The sequence below is a fragment of the Sander lucioperca genome, chromosome 5 (assembly GCF_008315115.2).
Source record: "Sander lucioperca isolate FBNREF2018 chromosome 5, SLUC_FBN_1.2, whole genome shotgun sequence".
Classification (NCBI taxonomy): domain Eukaryota; kingdom Metazoa; phylum Chordata; class Actinopteri; order Perciformes; family Percidae; genus Sander; species Sander lucioperca.
The window spans coordinates 21,608,809-21,630,207 of NC_050177.1; the positions used below are offsets into that span (position 1 = coordinate 21,608,809).

Genomic DNA, 21,399 nt, shown 5'->3' on the forward strand with positions numbered 1-21,399 from the left:
TTTATAGAAACGTTATTAATTTATACTTGCATCGGTGGTAGTCTGATTCATCTGTTTCAGTGGACATTGTCTAATTTTTTGAAAGTTTACATTTTGATAGGCGTATACGACGTTTGCTACATTGAAAACATTCCATCAATTTACTTGAATTATTATTTAAAGTACTCAAACATGTTTTGGTTGTTGTTTATCTCTACCATGCTTTAGGCCTACATGATTAAAAAAAATGAAAATGATAACATATATATAGTATATATATATATATATTACAGTTTAATTGAAAAAAATGCACTTGAAATACACTGGATTATAACATCTGTGATCTGATTTTTTTTATTTCTGTCTTTGATCTAATTTAAAGAGCTAATAAAACGAGCTGTTTTATATTTGTGTCCCATTATGGTTTTCTTAAATGTGTTTTTGACAGTAGGCCTAATGATAATAATAATAATAATAATAATAATAATAATAATAATAATAATATAATGGCATCTTTAGTTCCGGGGTCTCTGGATCTTGTAGGTGTTTTATTAAGTGTGACACCTTAAATAAGAAAATATGGAAATAGGAAGGAATAATTACCATACACAACATACATTTTAAACAATCTGCAACCCTGCCGAACAGTTTGCTCTCTTTTTTTTTTTTTTCTTAAATCACAACCCAACTGTGCAAAACATTCGCGTGTAATCATTTTTTCATATAGTAGGTTGCGGGCGAAACTTTGATAAACTGTCAACACAGTTTGCTGGTTGAACATGCATAACGAGTAGGCCTCATTGCTCATCACATAGGCTATGTGTCCAAATAAAATGCATACATGATGCTGCAAACTGAATCACACAACATAGAAACCAACCGGGATTTACGACCAAATTCTGGGCACAAAACCTCATTAAATAATACAAAAAAGCCAGACAGAGCCACAGCGCACCTCACAATTGCAAACCCGCGCTTTTACATTCTACACCAACAATTGTGTAGGCCTATTAAAAATACACTGTAAATGTTTAGTACCTGTCGGCCAGTTAGAGTGAAAAATAAAACCAACTAAGTGTGCGACATGTCGGAAGCCGCTTTAAACCGGGGCTGCTTGCAGGTTCCTTACCTTTGGCTCGACCCTTCTGAAGGCTGGGTCATCCTCGTCCACCTCGAAGTAGATCTCAGTGGTGGTGATGGACAGAGTCCCCCGGGCCACCAGCACGGGGGCCACCAGCTGGGCCGGGCTGCTCAGGACCACTGGACCTGCAGAGTTGGTGGGGGGGGGGGGCCCCACAGGATCAATCAGTAACACGCAAAAATACAAACATATTATTTATGTTACATAAAGCGAGGCTGAGGTTCATTCTGTAAATCTGATCAACGCGATTCCATGGGATAACATCATATACCAGCGGCCTGTTTGCATCACACATGGCTACACCATGCCATTATAAACATTAGGGAATTATCAAATGCAATTATAGTTCAGTCAAATATTACGCATTATGACAACTCCGTTAAAGTCTTAATTTCTATTTTAGCCTTTATTATTCATCGTGACAAAGGACGTTTGGACGCCTTTTTGTATTTGCATTGCACATGTCCACTTAAGCGCATAATACAGTGGATTTATAGTTTATTGGCCTATAAATATAGTAAGCTATAATCTGTGTTTGTTAAACAGTAATGCACTAATAACAAAAAAAGGCTTTGTGATCGAATCAGATCTAAACGCAAACAACCACCACTATTAATACAAAAAAAAAAGGTTTTAATAAAATACAATGAAACGAATCCTTATTTCCCTCACATGGTCTAATATCATAACCGTATTTGCAGTGCAGGTCTGACATGTGAATTTACATGGTTGATATCCAGGGTTGCTTTAAAAGGAGCAGCCTATAATTTGATTCAGGGGGAAAAAGCTGCTCTTTTATTCTCCAGTATTCATATAAAGATGAAGACATGTAGGAAAACAATGCAACTACAAGCTTGTTCCCAAGTCCCAAATAATTATCCAGAATTGTTAAGGTGGGTCTGCGACCCTGCCAGCTGATAGTGATCATATCTTTATTCCAGTCTGCCCCCCCCCCCCCCCCCTTCATCCTCCATGTTCTCAGATCAGTGTCGCTGTAGAGCACCGTTACAGTGATTTGTCTGCTCCCAAACGAAAGCTCTCGAAATCGGGATATATATCGATCCCTTAAACTCCAAGGAGCCACTTTAATGTCTCATCAATCTTAATCTTGCGTTCCTCAGCCAATTATATGGCCGATAGTGTAGAGAATACAAGTGGATTTCGGTCTCAACTCCCAGAGCGCCCCTTCATCGCTCTTGCAGGCTGCCCAGTCAACCCGCCCTCTCCGGAGCTGCTGCTGCTTCTCCTCAGCGTTGCTCGGGTCCGTTTACGGTGCTCCTATCTGCTGATGCTATCAGCGCTGGCGCTACACGCTGCTTACAGGCTGCACATCAAGAGCAAATACTTGCACTAACCCGTTTTACTGCATTTCAGATACCGTTTAGTGTAGTCTATTTATCAAAGAAGAGAAAATGAAAACGTTAACATTTTCAATTGCAAGCCATTAACAAGTAAAATCATTATTAATAGGCAACTATTATTATTATTTCTGCCTACTGAGGAGATTGTCTTTATGTTCACTCCAGGCCCTAAATTACAAAGCCTATTCACCTCTTACTAAAAATAACACATTTAGGGCTGGCCCTAAAAGAGCTACACAGAGAGAAAGAGCCTGCAGCATTAAGCCACAGCATCCATTGCTCATGGGGAGGAAGAGGATTAGGCAGTAATCCCCTCAGGGATCCTTCCATAATTAGGCTATAGGCATTAAAATGTTTACACGAGAATAATGAAATTAAGGGCAAGTTACACTGGATGAGTGGTGTATATAGGACAAAGCTTGGAATACCGCGCTCTTGGGTCTTTCTTTTAATGAAAATGCAAATATTTGTCAAATGACAGGCCAATTTAATGAAGTGATGAAAAGGTGTGGTGGGAGTTTGGGAGAACTGCTGAGAAGATGGGTATATTATTACCCACAGTCCACCCGCTGGACTGCAGTTTATATTTTTCCATAATGAGAGAAGTGGGTTACTTAAACATCTGAACACTATCACTCACCTGCAAGCATGTGCATGTTGACATATAGCAGATACACACACACACACACACACACACACACACACACACACACACACACATATACGTGCATAGCTGCAGCCATTATGTATGCTGGGTATCACAGTGCCTTGTTGTTGATTTGGGTCACTGAAGCAATTTCTTCCCACTGATTTCAGAGCATTTATCTTAATAACATATATATAACATTTACATGTAAAAGCCTGGAGAAATTCTGCTCTACGGACTACTTATTATGGCTGCAGCATACAGCAATTTTATATTATGTTTTAGTTTATTATTATTTAATATAAGTAATACACATTTCCAGGGTTTGTATTTTCTTTTTGATGTCACCCATGTTCTGTTTGAATTAAGAAAGAACTTGTAGATATTTAAATTACAGGGTTCCCACACATTTTCATGGACATTATTAAAATATTTCCATGATTTCCCCAATGACCGATCTGAGAGCCATGAAATATAAAATGTTAATCTGAAACGCTTACAAAACACTGTCACACATCGACGCATATTCGAGATACGTTACGTCAACAGCTACTGGAAATAATATAAATAAAATAAGGTTATCCACTGAAGATTACTGTAACAGTTAATTTCAATAAACAACAAAATCCTATGACTTTCCCAAAATTTTCAAGGATTTCACTAAATGGCTTTTACATGGACATTTTCAATTTTGAAATTCCAGGTTTTGCAAACAAGAAACTTGGGGGGAAAGTGGCCACAACACCCTTCCTCACATTTGTTTCTGAAATTACACATTCAGAAATGTTGTGTGAGATTTTTACCCTTTTCTAAACATGTCACCACTTAAGGAATCGGTGTTGTGAATGGGGACTAAAATGGATACAGAAAGGCTAAATTAAGGCAGAGCAAAATGGTTGTGGCTGCTAAACCACACTAACATGGTTCTGGTATGCCAGCAGAACAGTCAAATCTACAGACTTGCTTGACTTGACTTGCTTGACATGAGAAATGCCTTGTGAGGCTCACACTCTTCTTTCCTCTCACATGCTCATCTTAAGTTTTTATTTTACCTGATTTTGGATACAATATGTCCATACAGAAAGGCTCATGTAATGCCAGTGCAAGCACTGACAGCATTCCCAATGTTTGTGGGGGAGAAAAACTAATCATAGGTTCAGTAACCACGACTGCCTTGGCCCTTGTGTGCAGGCGCCGCCTCTTTGGCAGCAGCAGCAGCAGCAGCAGCAGCAGCAGGCACTGACCCAAAGGCTGGCAGGAGGAGCACTGTTGTTGACAAGGATCTAGTCCCAGATCTCTCATTAAGGCTGTTCATGCCTGAGATTAGATACAGGCCAAACACAGACAGAGCATCCTGGTAGAAACATTACCCAAATGTTACAGTCGAAGGGAGCTCCCCTACTGGTAAAAAACATGAACTCAACTTTGATTCATGCACACACAAATAATATTCTTAAATCCCAGCACTTATTCCTCAAAGCGTCCACATTCAAGTTTGGTTCATCATTTCAAACAAGCTCACACATCATAAATGTATCGCAAATATTCAACGTCAGCATTTCTGTTTTGTACAAGGTCCTTATTGGTCTCTCAGGAGAATACACTCTGCTTGTGTTTTAGCCCTAGCCTTGCTCTTTTGATTGGGCGGTACAGGGTTCATCTGACAGACATGGAGTGTTTGGCTGCCTGCTGGCCCTGGGACAAAGAGGAGGGGTTAGCCTCCTCCTCCTCAGAGATTCATCTGTTGGATCTTAGAGAGGGGATTTCACTGCTCAGCAGTGCCCTGGTTCAGCCTGAGCCTCATATACTAAGCCGTGATAACTAGGTAATGTACACAGGGCTGTGTGTCTGGGAATCTAGAGCCTCAGGGCACATTTCTTCTATCACATTTTGTACCTGGAATGAATCAATTACATACATGCATCCCTATTTGTTACAGATAACATGTGTTTCAATGGCAGCACTGTTCCTACTGGTTTAATAAAGACATTTTGTTCAAATAAAAAATGCCACTTGGAGGGATAATGCAATCAAATCTGTGACACTTCAGTTCAAACACACTTTAAAGCACCACATTGCTTTGCACACTGTGAATAATTTAACTTGCGGAACCTAGTAACAAAATCCGTAACATTAGGATACTAAAACGAGAATACTGTCCAATTTTCCTGTTCATTTTATTATTTTGTATTTTAGGACAATCCAGCTAGTAACAGTAAATTCACTGAAAATAGGGAACTCTCAACATTAGCCATCATTAAAATTAAAGTTTTAAAACACAACATGTCAGCCTAAGAGCTAAGAATGTATATACGTACAGCGTTGGATCAGTGAATGTTTATTTACGTCATCTGAAGTAGCCAATAATCCAAAAATAAAACCACATCCAGTGACAACAACTGTCAACCATGGCCCAGACCTCGCACCATTAGAGGAGAAACATCACTTCTTCACTGCTTTATTACCCTCGTCACTGGAATATGGGAGATGGTTTTGGAATTGGTATTGGCTGCCGGGAATGAGTATTGCTTTATATTCTACTAAAACGCCTGTATCGTTTGGGCATCAAACCAGTACCAAACTCTGCTTATTTAAACCACTAATTATTTGCACGGGGTGTCAAGGGAAGATATGGCTTTGCTGACGAGTACGTAGTGCAGCGTTCTTGATCTACCCTCAAAGGTCAAGTGAACTCTGGATATCTTACCTTTTAAAGCCATGGCGTGTTACTTGGAAAGCAGCTGAAGGTTGGCTTAATAGTTTGGCTCACACACACAGTGTGTTAAATGACAGGCTCTTTGGCCAACCATGGCCTTAGCAGTAGGCTGCACTATTGATTGAATTGTGTCAGACAAAGTATTAAAGTGCTCATATTATGCTCATTTTCAGGTTCATAATTGTATTTAGAGGTTATATCAGAATAGGTTTACATGGTTTAATTTTCAAAAAACACCATATTTATGTTGTATTGCACATTGCTGCAGCTCCTCTTTTCACCCTGTGTGCTGAGCTCTCTGTTTTAGCTACAGAGTGAGACCTCTCACTTCTGTTCCATCTTTGTTGGGAGTCGCACATGCTCAGTAGCTAGGTAAGGACTACTAGCCAGTCAGAAGCAGAGTATGAGGGCGTGCCCTGACAGTATCTAGGTGAGGACTACTAGCCAGTCAGAAGCAGAGCATGAGGGCGTGCACTGACAGTAGCTAGGTAAGGACTACTAGCCAGTCAGAAGCAGAGTATGAGGGCATGCCCTGACAGTAGCTAGGTAAGGACTACTAGCCAGTCAGAAGCAGAGTATGAGGGCGTGCCACGCTAGCAGCTAGGCGAGCATTATAACGTGTGTTCCAAAGTGACCACGTTTGTCTCTGAAGTAAAGGCTGGACTACAATAGAGCTGTTTGGAGCAGTTTGTGAACAGTGTTTTCTGTTGGAGATGGTAAGTCCCTTTGGGGTGGACTTTGGGATTTTTCACTTTGTAAACCTATAACATGAACAAAAAAGATATATAACACAATAAAGGAAAGGGGAAAAAGCCAAAAAGCAGAATATGAGCATTTTAAAGCTGGATACATAACAACTAATAATAATCACATGGGTAAAGTCAATCAAAAATGAATAAAGACTTAATATTGTATTTGTATATCCTCAGCTGGTAAGGGACAATTCATGTCTTCATCATTGTTCACTGACTGCAGGATAATGAAGTTGTTGTCTGCTCTCCCTTAACAAGTGCTCACATCAACATGGAGAATACACATTATATGCTGTTTTATAGGTCCTTTGAGGTTCAGTTCAAATAAAACACATTTTGTCCATGAGATTTGAGAGTTTTAGTAATTTCAGATTGAACATTCACATTTGTTAATTGATTATGTTAAAAGATGTACGGAGATAAGCGTGTTTGATTAACTGTGTTATTATTATGCAGGGTTTTGATTCAGAGAAATGAAATATTGCTGATCTGATCTTATAAGATTTTCACTCAGTAGTTTAAAGTGTTTAGCAGTACCATCAAGAGGTTATGTAAGACGAGTTGTTTTATCAGGTCTCTTAGCACAGATCACTTTGATTACAATAAGTGACAACTTTACTCTGGCGTTATTAAAGTGTAGTGATCGATACACTAGTCACAGCACAGCAGAATTTCTATTGTATAATAATGCTCTGTAGTACCTAAAGTTACAATCTCCAAGATCTCAGTTTGTCTTTGGCGGTATCTATGGCAACAAGCCGTAAATGCAGGTGTGTTTTTGGATCGCACTTCCAGAGATGCAAACAGTGTTGCCTGTGTGACATTAGTCAGTTCACAGTACACTGCTTCACACACAGCTGTGTTGAAGAGCGAGTCTGTTGCGTTAACTCTGCCAACTACAGCTGAAGATCTTTGCCCAAACCCATCTTAATTTCTATCATTTTACACGGGCTCGGGCCGGGCTGGGGCCGAGCTGGGGCCAGGCTGGGGCCGGGCTCGGGCTTGTGCTCTGGGTTGCGTGGTAAATGGGCGGTCAGGTGATACGTTTCGATTAGCGCACAAATGGATGCTGAGGAGGTGAAACGGAGGCTGGCCTCTGGAGGACTTATTTTATTTCTTTGTTCCAACTTCCAAGTGGCCTATAGCCTCCATTAGTCATGAGTAAAGGATGTTAAAAAATGTATAAATGACTCATTCTTGACAAAAGGCGAAAGAGCTGTGTGCGTGCGCACTTTTGAATGTCGGGCTGTAAACGGGTTCAGGCTTTTAAAAAGCTGTCAATCAAAATGTACTTGTCGGGCTCAGGCCTTGTCGGGCCTAACTTTTAAGGCCCGATTACAGCTCTACTGCCAACCGTCTGTGGCGGACCAACCACTGCTGGGTGATAGAAAATCCGTCACTGACTGTGTGCCGTTCCATTATACATCCAATTCGTAATACTGCAAATGTAAGGGCTTTCATCAGTGGGCCATAGGCTCCATCACCATCATGTTACCTCATTCGGTGATAGTGACCTAACAGACATTTATTTAAACAAAAATCTTCGAGATTGTTACTTTAGGTATAATATCAGTTTAATAGCATGAACTAAACACGACGACTCATTTAAATAGATTTTGAATGGTGTCACCCTTTGAGGGTACATTATCAGGCCAGATGACAGGTTAAATAAGGCCAGTGTAAAGTTTAGCATTAGCAGGCTGTGGTTCATATCAACTTTTATCATTGATTGCTTTATAAATCCTGAATATGACTTGTGACATATCTGGAATGATCATCTTTCCGGTGTTAGTTTAACTTTAGAAGACTTGCCTCTGGAGATAAACACTTGAGGAAGGAACCGTGCTGACCAGATCCAAAACAAAACAGAGAAGGACACTTATCAGACACAAACAATACGTCGCTGTCAAACCTAAGAAAAGATGTCCAGATTAGAACACTCCACAACTTCACTGATGGTGAACTGCCGAAAGCAACCTGTAAACTCAAACCTCAAACAGATTAGATAAATAGATTTAAATTATTAGATAAATAGATTTAGATTATTAAATAATACCAATGCCAAAAATCTCAAAGTTTCCCTTTTCAGTTGTATTGTTGCCAATGCATATAATGAGCGTTAAAAAAACCCTACATTGATCCAAACACATGACACACTGATATTAATTATGTACATTGTAACTACCAGTATGCCAGCAATTAGGAAGAAGACAGATAAAGACCAGCGCTGACGCTCCAGCAGAGGTGACGTTGACTTGGGGTTAATGGAGGTGGTGGTGTGCTGACTTACCACCCAGGTTGTCCATCTCTTTCTCCTGCAGCAGGCTGACGGCATCTTCGTCTCCCTCCAGCACCAGCTCTGTCTCGGGGTTCTGGCTGGCCACAGTTTGGCTGCGGAAGACTTTCTTAGACTTGACCACCTTGTCCTCCTCTGTGCCTGTCAAAAGAAAAGTGGGGAAGAGAAACCACTAAATATTGCACTCTGACCTAAAGCTCAGATCGGTATATGTCACTATGCTTAAATGGACAGGAATACCTCGCTATGGTCTATTCCTTGGCATGGTCCTACCACCTATTTCCTACTCTGAATAAATATAAATAAATATTGCAGTTTCCATTGATATATTTCTGTTCAGCAATACTGTACTATACTGTGAGTATGGAATGGTTCAGCTGTGGCACTCATTGACTGAGCAAAAGCTTGCCTAGAAAGTACAGTATGGCAAGGCAAAAATAATTTACAATATACAGTGCATTTCAGTAATGCATATAGCCAACATATATAAAACACATTTAGTACAAGAAAATGCATCATAATAAGAAAAACAAGAACACCACCCACGCATCCACCAAAAAACTCAAAACACACACACACACACACACACACACAAATTATTCCTTGTGTAAACCAAAAGCACACCGCAAAAACCTCAAAATAACTGATTGAACCAGGCATCATAACCTCACTCTTGATAAATCAGAGAGTGAGCTTAACAGGTTTATTCTAATGAAGTCTGTGCATATCCACGTTCAAACAAAAGAAACTTCTTTCATAGGCTATTAAAATGCATAACATCTAGTAAAATGTATTAAAAGAAACAAACCATGGAGAACATGAAATACATAATATATGCAGGATGAACCTGATATGAGATGCTCACTAATGTACTTGCCATTCCGTATGAAAGTATGTCAGTGTACACGTTCGTTCATTGAATACATTTCGCGTGGTTGAACATCAGAGGTGATTTAGCTTTTATTTTTAGACAAGGTCAACAATGAAACACTATCTGTAGCTTGAAAGACCAACAGCTGAGTCGGGGGATACATCTCAAGCTCGTAGTCGATTAGAGATATCATTTGCCGCTTTTGGAGACTTGACAAGAGTGAGACTGAAAAGGCAGCACAATTAGGAGGCTGCTTACACCAGCACTTCATCACATGGCTATGGTGGAGCATGCACACTGAAAAAAACAAGGTCTCGCAACACATTTATCAGTTTAAATCAGCCCATCTCCAACATGTGCCTGCCACACGGCTGCGCAAAACCTTTATGCGAATTTGTCGTTCTGAAGTGCAATGTAGGGAATAACCGAGTAACAAACTTGCATGCATGAAAGGAAGAACACATATCAAGAAATGGGAGGTGGCTGACACCCGTCTGACATGTTTCCTTTCAGCACAGCTCTTAATTTGCCTCTCCCTCCCCTGAGGAACATGTACCTTGTCTTGAAGAGGTCACATTTGACTCATGTCAACACTGCTACTGAGAAAAAAAAAAGTCTGCTTCCTGCTCTGTCTCATATCTAGAGTGCTTTCATCAGACAGAGGGAAGAAGTCTGTGTGTTTCGGAAATGAATTCTGTGCAATGTTAAAGGCAAAAGCCAGCCAGCGGTCAGAGATCAAAGCAAAAGGAGTGAAACTTAAAACTGTAATTCTGTAAACCATCATTACGCTCCGAGTAAAATGAGGGAACGTTCAGCAGTCAGGCTGATGTTCTGATTGGCAAGTCTGTACAGGGCTGAGTAGATCAAATAAACCGTGCTGATTTCTACACACAAATGACCAACATCTACTGTTGTGGGGGAGGTGGGGTTCAGCTTTACCCAAAATGCAATTTTGTTCTCACAGACAAAGTAATATGGTTATAAATATCAAGAAACAAAGAGCTATGACATGAAGGAGAAAAAGTGCTGACATGAGAAGTGATCTTCTCATGAGTGATAGCCCGTTGACTCTGAGACACTCTTGTATTAAAAGTGCGGCTGTGGAAAGGGTCGCCATTTGTCACTATTAAAGGACTTGCTGTGCAGTGGTGTCGATGCAGACTCAACACAAACGTTTTCATGTGTTCACCCTTGACCACTAAATGGCAAAACAAAGAGAATGGCCCTTGATATAACTCGTACGAATGACCTATAATGAAAAAGAACAAGAGACAAGTGCAGGCAGGGGTAGATACTATATGCACATTCAATCATCACCTGCTGAAGGATTTAAACATTCTTTGCTCAGTTGATTTTATGCTGTGAGAAGCTGAAATTCTTTTACATTTGTGTATTAAAGAAAGGAAAACATGTTGCCTACGCTGGCTCACTGTATAATGACGCTACACCGACTAGCATCTATCTAATTAACCTGCACAAGGTGAGAGTCCATCGAAGGCCATTGGCGTTGACTTCTCCATGTCTCTGGAAAAAAAATCACAGCAGTTTCATGTCATTTCATGTCTACTTAAAGCCCTTCAGGAACCGACCACCATTCTCACGGGTCCTCTTGTTCAATCACTGAGTTACAACTGCCTCAGAGTGCACTAATTACACTCACTAAAGTGCATTTCAGAGCTTTCATGACCTCATTGGAGGCTGATGAAGACCTGCCAGCTGTGACCAATGGAGGACGCCCCTGAGCACTCATCACTGGGGTTCAACAAGGATCCATGGTCGTGAGAGGAGGGTGTCTACCGATTGCCTGTTAAGGCACAATTTTTCCTAAAAATCTAATCTAGAGATTGTAGTGAATCCCTCTCACCCTGGACACAAACTGTTTGAACCTCTCCCCTCTGGCACGAGACTGCGGTCCATCAGGACCAAAACCTCACGCCATAAAAACAGTTTGTTCCCCTGTGCAGTCAGCCTCACCAACAAGGCCCCGGACCCCTGACTGACATTGACTCTCAACCCCCCCCCCCCCATCCCTAGTCACTACACTTTGCATTGACCTACATCCTGACAATAGCCTGACAAGCCAGACCCACATCCAGATGTTGGGTCTGGGAACTCACCATTGACTGGGCTCAACCTGAGAGGCGGGATAAACGGTGGTCTTTCAAATAGGATAGTGCTACAACCAACCAGAGTAATGAAGAAGGTAGCAGAGCTAGTTGATAGATTTAACTTTTGCCGTATCCGGTTGGCAAAACTCCGAACACATCTTCCTTTTTTAAGAATGACTTCAGTGCCGTTCTTTGTTCTTTTCTCAAAGAAAAGCTGAACTCCAAGTCTTCCAGAAGACCGCTGTTCCCAGCAGCAACAGCCATAAGCCCGCCCACCGACTCTATACACGATGTGATTGGCCTGACTAGAGTTTGGTTTTTCCAACTCGCAAGCCAACGGAGAGTGCCTGGACCCCCCTGCTGCAAATTAAATTTGCTGCCGCTAGGGTGCGTCTAGATTTCTAGGCTATATTTATAATGCAATCCTGAAAAAAAGGGGATGCAACCATTTTTTTTGAAGACACCATGAAATAGCTTCTTTACTTCTTTAATGTGATGTGATTCTGCTGGAAGAGGACTTGGTCCCAGCTCACACAAAGAAGTGAGATTACTATACAGTCTTTAATGCTGATGGTGACAGTTTTACAGGAAGTTAAAGTGTAAATATCATTGTGACTTTAGCATTATAGATGGAGAAATTGAGCAGCAACATTTTGTGTTTCACGTGAGACAAATAGATAACAGGAACTCCTCAGAGTAATAAAGCCAAGTAAATGTGTTCTTTTGTGAACAAGCTAAAGTTCAATTCAAATAAACTTCATAATCTTAGATACAGGCTCCCACTTTGGAAATATTTCAGTGTTCAGTAGTTTTACTATTCAGTATGGATTAGATAAGAGCTGAATGGCCTTGAAAAGACATTTGAATCAAATACAATACTGTTGCCAAGGGTCCATGTTTCAGGCACTGCAATGCTGGAGAGTTTCGTGGCACTAGCATTTCATTTTTACAGCCTCAGCGAGTCTCCCATGTATTATACACCCTGCCTCAACCACTTCACTGCCACTCATCAAAAACAAACCCACAACATAATGTATGGGTAAAAAACCTGATTTCACAAATACTTTGGGTAATTTAATATACACGACTACAATTAAAACACAAAATACCTAAAGGATGGTCATTATGAGAGGTTTTTACCACTGAATGTTTGTCAACTGATATAGCAGGCAACATTTTGGACACAACTAAAGACCCACAGCTATCTCGACCTCTTTCTTAACAAAGACCTGGAGTAAAAAAAAAATGAAACCCTGGAGCTTTTGCAGGAATTTGTCTGTTTTATGTCTCATTCTGTCAGATCGCTGTAGATAACAAGCATTAGTGTAAGCCTCGGTTCCATAGCTTATTTACTACACTATCTTAGCATGTACATCAGTGTTATGTGCGGTCATCAAACATCCATATAACTTGAGCTCTATAGAATGTTTTAAATACATCTCTTCCATTTCCCAGACTCTATCTGTTTCAGATCCTGCCCTCCTACGCTCCCTCCTTCTCCACGGGCTCCACATTCCACATGGAGAGAAAAAGTCCAGTCCATGGGATTGCATTACCGGTAGGGCGATGCAATTCTGCCCTCTGTCTCTTCACTTTTATTTACTCTGCACTGAAAGATGAAATGAGGGGAGGGGGGGGGGGGATGACAGCTTCATACTTCCTGTGATGCAAGCCATCCGTATGTGTTTTGAGACTGTTAAAATAAACATTAGAACTTTGATGTAGGGGAGTTTATACGGTACAGCCGCTTCCTCTTGGGGTGATCTTTATTCAATATCCTGGGATGTGCAGTGCGTGTCTACTGTGCTGCCAGAGCTTTACGAACAACCTCATCTTCTCTCCATCAAAACATTCACAGCAGTGTCTAATAATCCCCACATCTGGACCTGAACGTTATAGGTACTCCACATAACCGTATCCGAGCACATCATGCATTTACCGAAAAGGCTGCATTCAAACGTCCGCCGGATTTGCATGTTAGTAAATGTCCTGGTGTCATTTGTCCCAGATTTAATAGCTTTGATTATTATAAAGCTGGAGAAGGTTAATATCTCATCATGAGACTGGTGCCTCTAAAGAGCTATAACGATCTCTGCCCGGGGCAATCAGCTCTGAGAGAAGCAGCTCACCTGAAATGAGACAGCAAGGACACCCGGAGGTAAAACACCCCGTTAAACACTTGGATCAATATTAACGTGACTTCCATTTCATGCTTGCCCAATTCCAATCACCTAACAATATACTCTGATACTGGGCCGTGGCTGGCTGTAACAGGGCAGGTTATTACAGGCAGAGGGCAGAGACAGAATGTGCTGGCTAAGCTGTCAATGCTGCTAATAGACAACGAGGCAGAGTTTAACCTCCCATCACACACGCTCATCAATGTACACACACACACACACACACACACACACACACACACACACACACACACACACACACACACACACACACACACACACACACACACACACACAAAGCACAAAAGTCATTCCAACGATTACACTTATGCACTGCTTATGCCAATATATCAACTTGATATTTTTAAGTGCTCATATTATGCTCATTTTCAGGTTCATAATTGTATTTAGAGGTTATATCAGAATAGGTTTACATGGTTTAATTTTCAAAAAACTCTGTTTTAGCTACAGAGTGAGGCATCACACTTCTATTCCATCTTTGTTGGGAGTCACACACGTGCAGTACCTAGGTAAGGACTACTAGCCAGTCAGAAGCAGAGTATGAGGGCGTGCCATGCTAGCAGCTAGGCGAGCATTATAACGTGTGTTCCAAAGTGACCACGTTTGTCTCTGAAGTAAAGGCTGGACTACAATAGAGCTGTTTGGAGCAGTTTGTGAACAGTGTTTTCTGTTGGAGATGGTAAGTCCCTTTGGGGTGGACTTTGGGCTTTTTCACTTTGTAAACCTATAAAATGCACAAAAAAGATATATAACACAATAAAGGAAAGGGAAAAAGCCAAAAAGCATAATATGAGTTTCCCAACATTTGCACTCTTTAAGAACTTCAGGAAGAATGTTCAATCTAAATTCTTCTCTTGGCATATAATAATATGATAATATGGAGAGAAAAAAAGGCATTGAACCCTAAACCCTTTTACAAAAAAAGGTACAATTTTAACATCTGGGTTTAAAAATGTTGCATTGGCAAGTGGTCAAAATAATTGGTCAAGTAAATCTCTCTTGGAAATCCACACAACAACGAATCAAAGAATCCAACTTCTAAAATGGCAAAGAATCTTTTATTTCGTACTGTAAGAGAAAACACAGACGATTGTGAGACTCTCGAGATACTCTGCTGTCAAAAACCGACACAGGCCACTCACATACTAAAATATTCTTTGTGATGAAAAAAAACTTTCATTTCCCCCAAGTGAGCTCGTAAGACTGACGTTTACTGTGAACACAACAGTTCAAGTCTGCCCTCTTCAAACTCAAGATGGAGGCTGAGCGTATATTGTCATATCCTGCTGTCAAACCAGAAACTGTGTATTCAATTTGGACAACCTATTGGTTATCCAATAGTCCCGGATTTTAAAGCTTTAATAATGACTCTCAAGGGCCAACTCAAACAACCTCTTTGTTGTTTGTCTACTCTGGTGCCTATGCAGCCGGCAACCCACTAAAAAGTTCAATAGAGATCCCTGTCACATCTAGGAAGCAAAGTCTGGATGTTATGACTAATGGATATCCAACCTCTGTGCCTCTGCACCAGGGTTATCAGCTAAAGACAGGTCCTATCTTTAATACCATGCTAATTAAAAATGAATATTCATTCCAAAAAAAAAAAACTGTCATAGGGCATTTAAAAACAAAAAACTGCCAACTGTCACTGCCAATGAAATCTACTGAAGCTCGAAAAAAAAACAAAAGATTCTTCTCATCTTAACTCATAATGAAACCTGGCCTCCCTCCGCTGTGCAACCACATCAAAGCCTGCTGAAAAAACCCTGAAAGTGCAGCTCACCTCTAAAGGAGAGCAAGAAGGCCATCTGACTGCAGGTGATCCCTTTCACTTGACAAGTTTATACATTATTTCGCTCATTAAAACCGTTGCATGCCAGCAGGACTTCAGTCAACAGAAACAAAACTGAGAGCTCAAAAGCATATTCTAGTGATCTGATGGACTGATATGATATGTGTTTGTGGCACTGTCTTGAGGACATCTGTCTTAAGGCCCTGACCCACCAACCAGACGGCCGACCGTCGGCAGTAAAGCCAGTCGGACTGATCAGTCGGGTCCCGAGGTCCAAAAAGTGCCTCAGAACACACTGAGGCGACGCCGACTTGAGCGCACGCTCTGCGCAAAACGTAATACGTCTCCATAGCAGCAGGCGGCGCTGCTCTGTATTGTTTCCATTAACAGTCTGATTATTTCCCAGAAAATGAAAACCGGCAGCTGATTGGACGAACGCGTCACGTGGTCTTTTTTTTTCACAGCCAGACTGTCATGGTGGCTTGTTCAGAATATGATCTCATATTGTACTAAAATAGTTCACCGAAACGTGTTTCTGAAAACATTTTAAGCGAGAAATAGGCCGTGCAGTTTCTGAATCTGTCTTCATTTCAGATTGACAAAGGTCAGTTTAAAAGATTTTCGTCAGATTTTGAGAGGCTCATCCGCTCCCCATTTCCGGGTGAGTCCCGACGGCCCTGTCTCCGACTGAACATGTCGGGTCGGCCAAAATGAAGGCCGACGGCTCCTCGGACGGCCGACGGCACGGGACACGCCGAACAGACTCGAGTCACCGACCTCGCCAGACGGTCCGACGGCCGATTATCGGGCTGGTGTGTCTTCTCTCATATAAGTCACTAAAGGAAATGACACACACGTATACCAATTTGAGCAACTGCGCAGTAGGTAAAGAGGCCAATGGGCGATGCTAACTGACAAAGCAGATGGAGCAAGCCTTTGTTGCACAATGTTTCAGTTTCAGTATCAAATACTTACAAAGGCTTGGAAGGCAGCTATTTGGACCTTGCTCCTTCCCAGAAGGACAGTTCTAGTTTCTCCACAACATAGCTTAATATGTTGCACGATCGCCCCCACATACCTCAAAAGCTCCGTCAGAAGAAGTGTGTGTTGGAATTTGTCTAAGCTGAATTTAATGCATCTTTATTTCCGTCTTTAAGTTACAAAATAATAATAATACATTAAAGGTCCCATGGCATGAACATTTCACCTTATGAGGTTTTTTAACATTAATATGAGTTCCCCCAGCCTGCCTATGGTCCCCCAATGGCTAGAAATGGTGATAGGTGTAAACCGAGCCCTGGGTATCCTGCTCTGCCTTTGAGAAAATGAAAAGCTCAGATGGGCCAATCTGGAATCTTCCCTTTATGACGTCATAAGGGGAAAGGTTACCTCCCCTTTCTCTCCTTTGCCCACCCAGAGAATTTGGCCCACCCATGAGAAAGAGAGAGACATCATGGCTTGAAAACAAGCGAAGCATGGCAGTTGGTCAAGGCCACACCCCCACCCTCCACCTTGCCCCCCCCCCTCTCCTCCTCAATAGCATTTAAAGCTACAGACACAGAAATGGCACATCCTAAGGAAAGCTCATTGTGGGACTGGCTCTAGTGGCTGGAATTCTGCACCAAGGCTGAATTTCGGGAAAGAGACTAGAAAGAGGGCTTCGTAAACTACAGAGTGTGGTCTAGACCTACTCTATCTGTAAAGTGTCTCGAGATAACTCTTGTTATGATTTGATACTATAAATAAAATTGAATTGAATTGAATTGAGATACAGTATTAGGGGACCACTAAGGTCTATATAAAAGAGACTTCAGATACAGTATTAGGGGACCACTAAGGTCTATATAAAAGAGACTTCAGATACAGTATTAGGGGACCAATAAGGTCTATATAAAAGAGACTTCAGATACAGTATTAGGGGACCACTGAGGCCTATATAAAAGCATCCAAAAAGCAGCATGTAATAGGACCTTTAAAATAAAAAAAGTACAAAAAACAGCTGGAACTGCTAAAAAATAATGAGTAAATGTCTGAAAAAAGATTACAGCAATGACTGGAAAGGTGTAAACTGCAATTAGCAATTATTAGTGAGGTGAGCATCATTTGCAGCATACTGAAAATGTGGATCAAAAGCTAGGCGCATTACGCTGCAGGGGAAGTTTGACTTTTATATTGATGTTTTGATATGTTTTACAGGTGTGCTGGTATTTACAGGTAGGCAATGTTGATGCAATGCAATTTCTTTGCAGATGATATCGGTGTTCAAAGTGTCTTTAATATTTTGAAGCAGGTTTAAAGTGCTGAAGTTATAACATTTGTTTCCTTGAGTCCTCCCCCCAGCAGTGTCAACATATCACCAAAAGCCCACAAAATTAGCTCACCATAATGGAGCCACCACAAAATCTAAAGCAGACGGTGCAATTATTGCATCAGTGTCTCATATATGGACCACCTGCAGCCGAAGCAGCAGCTGGCATGCGTTTATCTACAGTGCTGCCATGATCCTAATACAGCAGTCACGGCAGAGCTAGCAAAGCAGCAAGATGATGTCCTGAACACTGAGTAGCTCCACACTGAGACAGCAAGAGGTCAGTGAACACTGTGATCACTATGCATGTGCTGCTATAGGTCTACAGTCGTTTTAAAAGGCTACCCTGATCATAATGCATTGCCTGTTTTCTATTTTCTATAAAGTAAAGAAGGTGCTTACTCCATTCATTTCAGAATCAATACATTCACCCTTGTGCCATTAATACATTTGCTCTGCTATTCAATTACAGATGGGAGAGCAGGGCCAATGGTGTTTAATAGTACTTTAAAAATCTTTTCCTTTACAAGTCGGTGTTGCATGACATAAGGCAAAATTGACACAAGGTGGTGGGCAACACTAAAAGACTGACTGGGTCAATAAAAAAAAAAAAAAAAGTTTCAGGCAAAGAGAAGAAAAAAAGTTAGGCAAAGAGAAGAAACAATAAAGGGAGAGATCCAATTTGTTCTTGAGTATGTGCTGTGATGGAAATAAAAAAGTGCAATAAAATGTATATGTCATGTTCAATTCACAGGACTCATAAATATGTCAGCCATTAAAACGACACTTAACTTCTCCTGAGCAATATGCTAAACTATATGGACAAACGTGGGCTAACTTCAGTGCCCTTTCAATGCATTTTCCATGGACTATAACGGCAACATTTATATTCTACATTTAATATGGGGTAATTATGTTCTTGAATGTTCAGCTCCCTAATTCTGATGGTTTTTTTAAAAAAAAAAAAATACTGTGATCAAAGAAATGATAAACTCACCATACTCCTGCAGTGACTTGCATGTGACATCTAAGTGGGTGGAGCCAAATGGGTTCCTGACAAATCTCCGCCTCCGCCGCAGGTCATCCTCCCAGTAGTCGAGACGCCAGAAGTCGTGCAGCTGACTATGATAGAGACAAGAAGACAGGCAGGTTAGATGGAGCACACACCCCTCACTGATGGTCTGATTACAGCAGCCACGTCCTTATCGGGGGTAAACATCTTGAGGAGGGAAATCAGGCCACGCATAGCAGATTTATTAGGCTGACTAGTGGCAGGCTCTGCAGAGGCCCAGTAATGTTAGCTCTGCTAAAGCCTATAGCATAAGAACAGCAGGGAGCAGCAGCAGCACCAGCACACATAAATCACAGGCACTCCCATTAACAAATACAGCATCAAATTACAAGTATAAATGGCACAGCTTGCCTTTTTTTACAATGTTTTTTAACAAGTCTTGTAAATCAAAGGTAGGAACCTCAACGCAGACAGCGTGGGGTTTAATGATCGGGGTCTTGGGGCGGTTGAGGCATGAGCCTATAAAACAAGCCCCCTCCCTGCATATGTGGAGCCATGATTAAAATAATGTGCTGAAATATTCATTGAAATGATTCCCAGACCCCTGGAGCAACTCGACTGAAAATTGCATTTTTATTCATTATTAATAACAGCGAATTAGGGTCGTAAAAAAGGGAGAGAAAAAGAAGAAAACAGTTCCAGCATGTGGTAACCATCTTTGTAAATGATTATTTCAACATAAGTGAGGACCTGGGATAATTTTATTGCCTGCAGCTAATGCAAACCATTAAGCACCAGGACTAGCATTCGGTTACTAAGTGCTGCTTGTTCCAACTGTGCACTAGCTGGAGCTATTTCAAAGCCTTTATGCTTCCTTTAGAAGGAAATGCAGCAAAGAGTCTTGCTTTAATTTACCCTTAACGGGGAGGAGTAATACATACAAAATAGTGATGACTGAAATAACTGGTGTGCAGTTGACAGTAAGGTAAGATGTGATTACATCAGCCTAGCATGAGGTTCATTTTCATTTAGTTTTCAGCTAGATTTGAAGAAATATGGCATCACTCGGTTTCATTTTGTTGAACTTCAACAGCTACAGTATGTGTGGTTAGAAGAGAACATTCCAATATCCACGCTGGCCATGCTGTAGTAGAACAGAACTCTTTATGCTATTATCTAAAATGTTGTCTTTGCCTCCAAATTATAAAATAGTAAAACACTAAAAACCGTCACTCAAAGCTCCAAATAAGACCTGGGATCTGGTACTGTGCGTCCAAATCCGAGTAGAGATTTTGCAGTGCATGCAGGATGTACAGTAAGACCTTGGCATGCAGCCGTCTATTGCATTGTATGGTCTCTGCCCCCTTCCCTGCTGCAGTATTGAAGCAGTCTAAACAGATTAAAGTGTTACAGGGGATCACATCACAAAATACAGCCTCCTTGCTCCATGAATATAATATCTACAAATGTCAGAAATCAAGAGGATCAGGAGACTTAGCTGGGCTCTGACAGCAACAAGAGCTCAGTTTCAGTTAAGTATCAATCAAAATTGAGTATGTGTGTGTGTGCGTTCGTTGTGTGCACAAAGTATCATGAGTCGCTGTATGCAAACGCCTTGAGCTTGTCCCCTGTCAATCTCCCTCAAAGCTTAACTGAGGAAAAGAGAGATGTCAGTGGGTTGAAAGGAGAAACCCACGTAAATTATATTGTAAATGCAAGATTACGCAGTGTGAAAAATGTAAATCCACTGTAGGCAACTGGGCGATTACTGCTGAAGATTATGTCCTCTAATTCTTAGTGCAAATAGACAGCAGATGCCAGTGGGGGATAAATCCACCACTTTGAAGATTTCCTTATAACAGTATTAACGGCATTTTATGCATTTTATTTGGTCTGCTTAAGGACGCTAACTTGAGTACAACTTTAGTTTAAGCCATTCATTTGTGTTTAACAGCAATCAAATGCACAACAAACCAAACCCTCGAGTTATATTGACTGATATACCAGTTGGATGCCAAGATTTTGATGCGTCTTCCCTTTGATCTGTCCTGTGCAGATGGTTTCAGTTTGAATGTGGTATTCTGCCATTTGAATAGGACCTGTGATATTCTAGACTATGTGGTCAGTGCTTGGCCGGATTTGGACTGTGCCAAAGTGCTGTGCTGAAGGAACCTCCTCTCTGAGGGTGGTCCAAAAAGTGCTCAGAAGGATTGCAG

At 41.1% G+C, this 21,399-nt stretch overlaps 1 protein-coding gene across 11 annotated transcripts in view; it reads right to left on the reverse strand.

Moving 5' to 3' along the window:
• nbeab (neurobeachin b) overlaps nt 1-21,399 on the reverse strand; it is a 252,065-nt gene that overhangs the window by 67,930 nt on the left and 162,736 nt on the right. For 6 of the 11 annotated variants that reach the window (XM_036001181.1, XM_036001183.1, XM_036001184.1 and 3 more), the window contains 4 exons: nt 19,169-19,293; nt 8,886-9,032; nt 8,408-8,440; nt 1,109-1,245 (listed from right to left, as the gene is read on the reverse strand). In XM_036001181.1, the coding sequence (XP_035857074.1) occupies nt 1,109-1,245; nt 8,408-8,440; nt 8,886-9,032; nt 19,169-19,293 (442 nt within the window). The remainder of the gene's footprint in view (nt 1-1,108; nt 1,246-8,407; nt 8,441-8,885; nt 9,033-19,168; nt 19,294-21,399) is intronic. The other 5 variants (XM_031297412.2, XM_031297415.2, XM_031297413.2 and 2 more) reach the window with 1 other exon arrangement.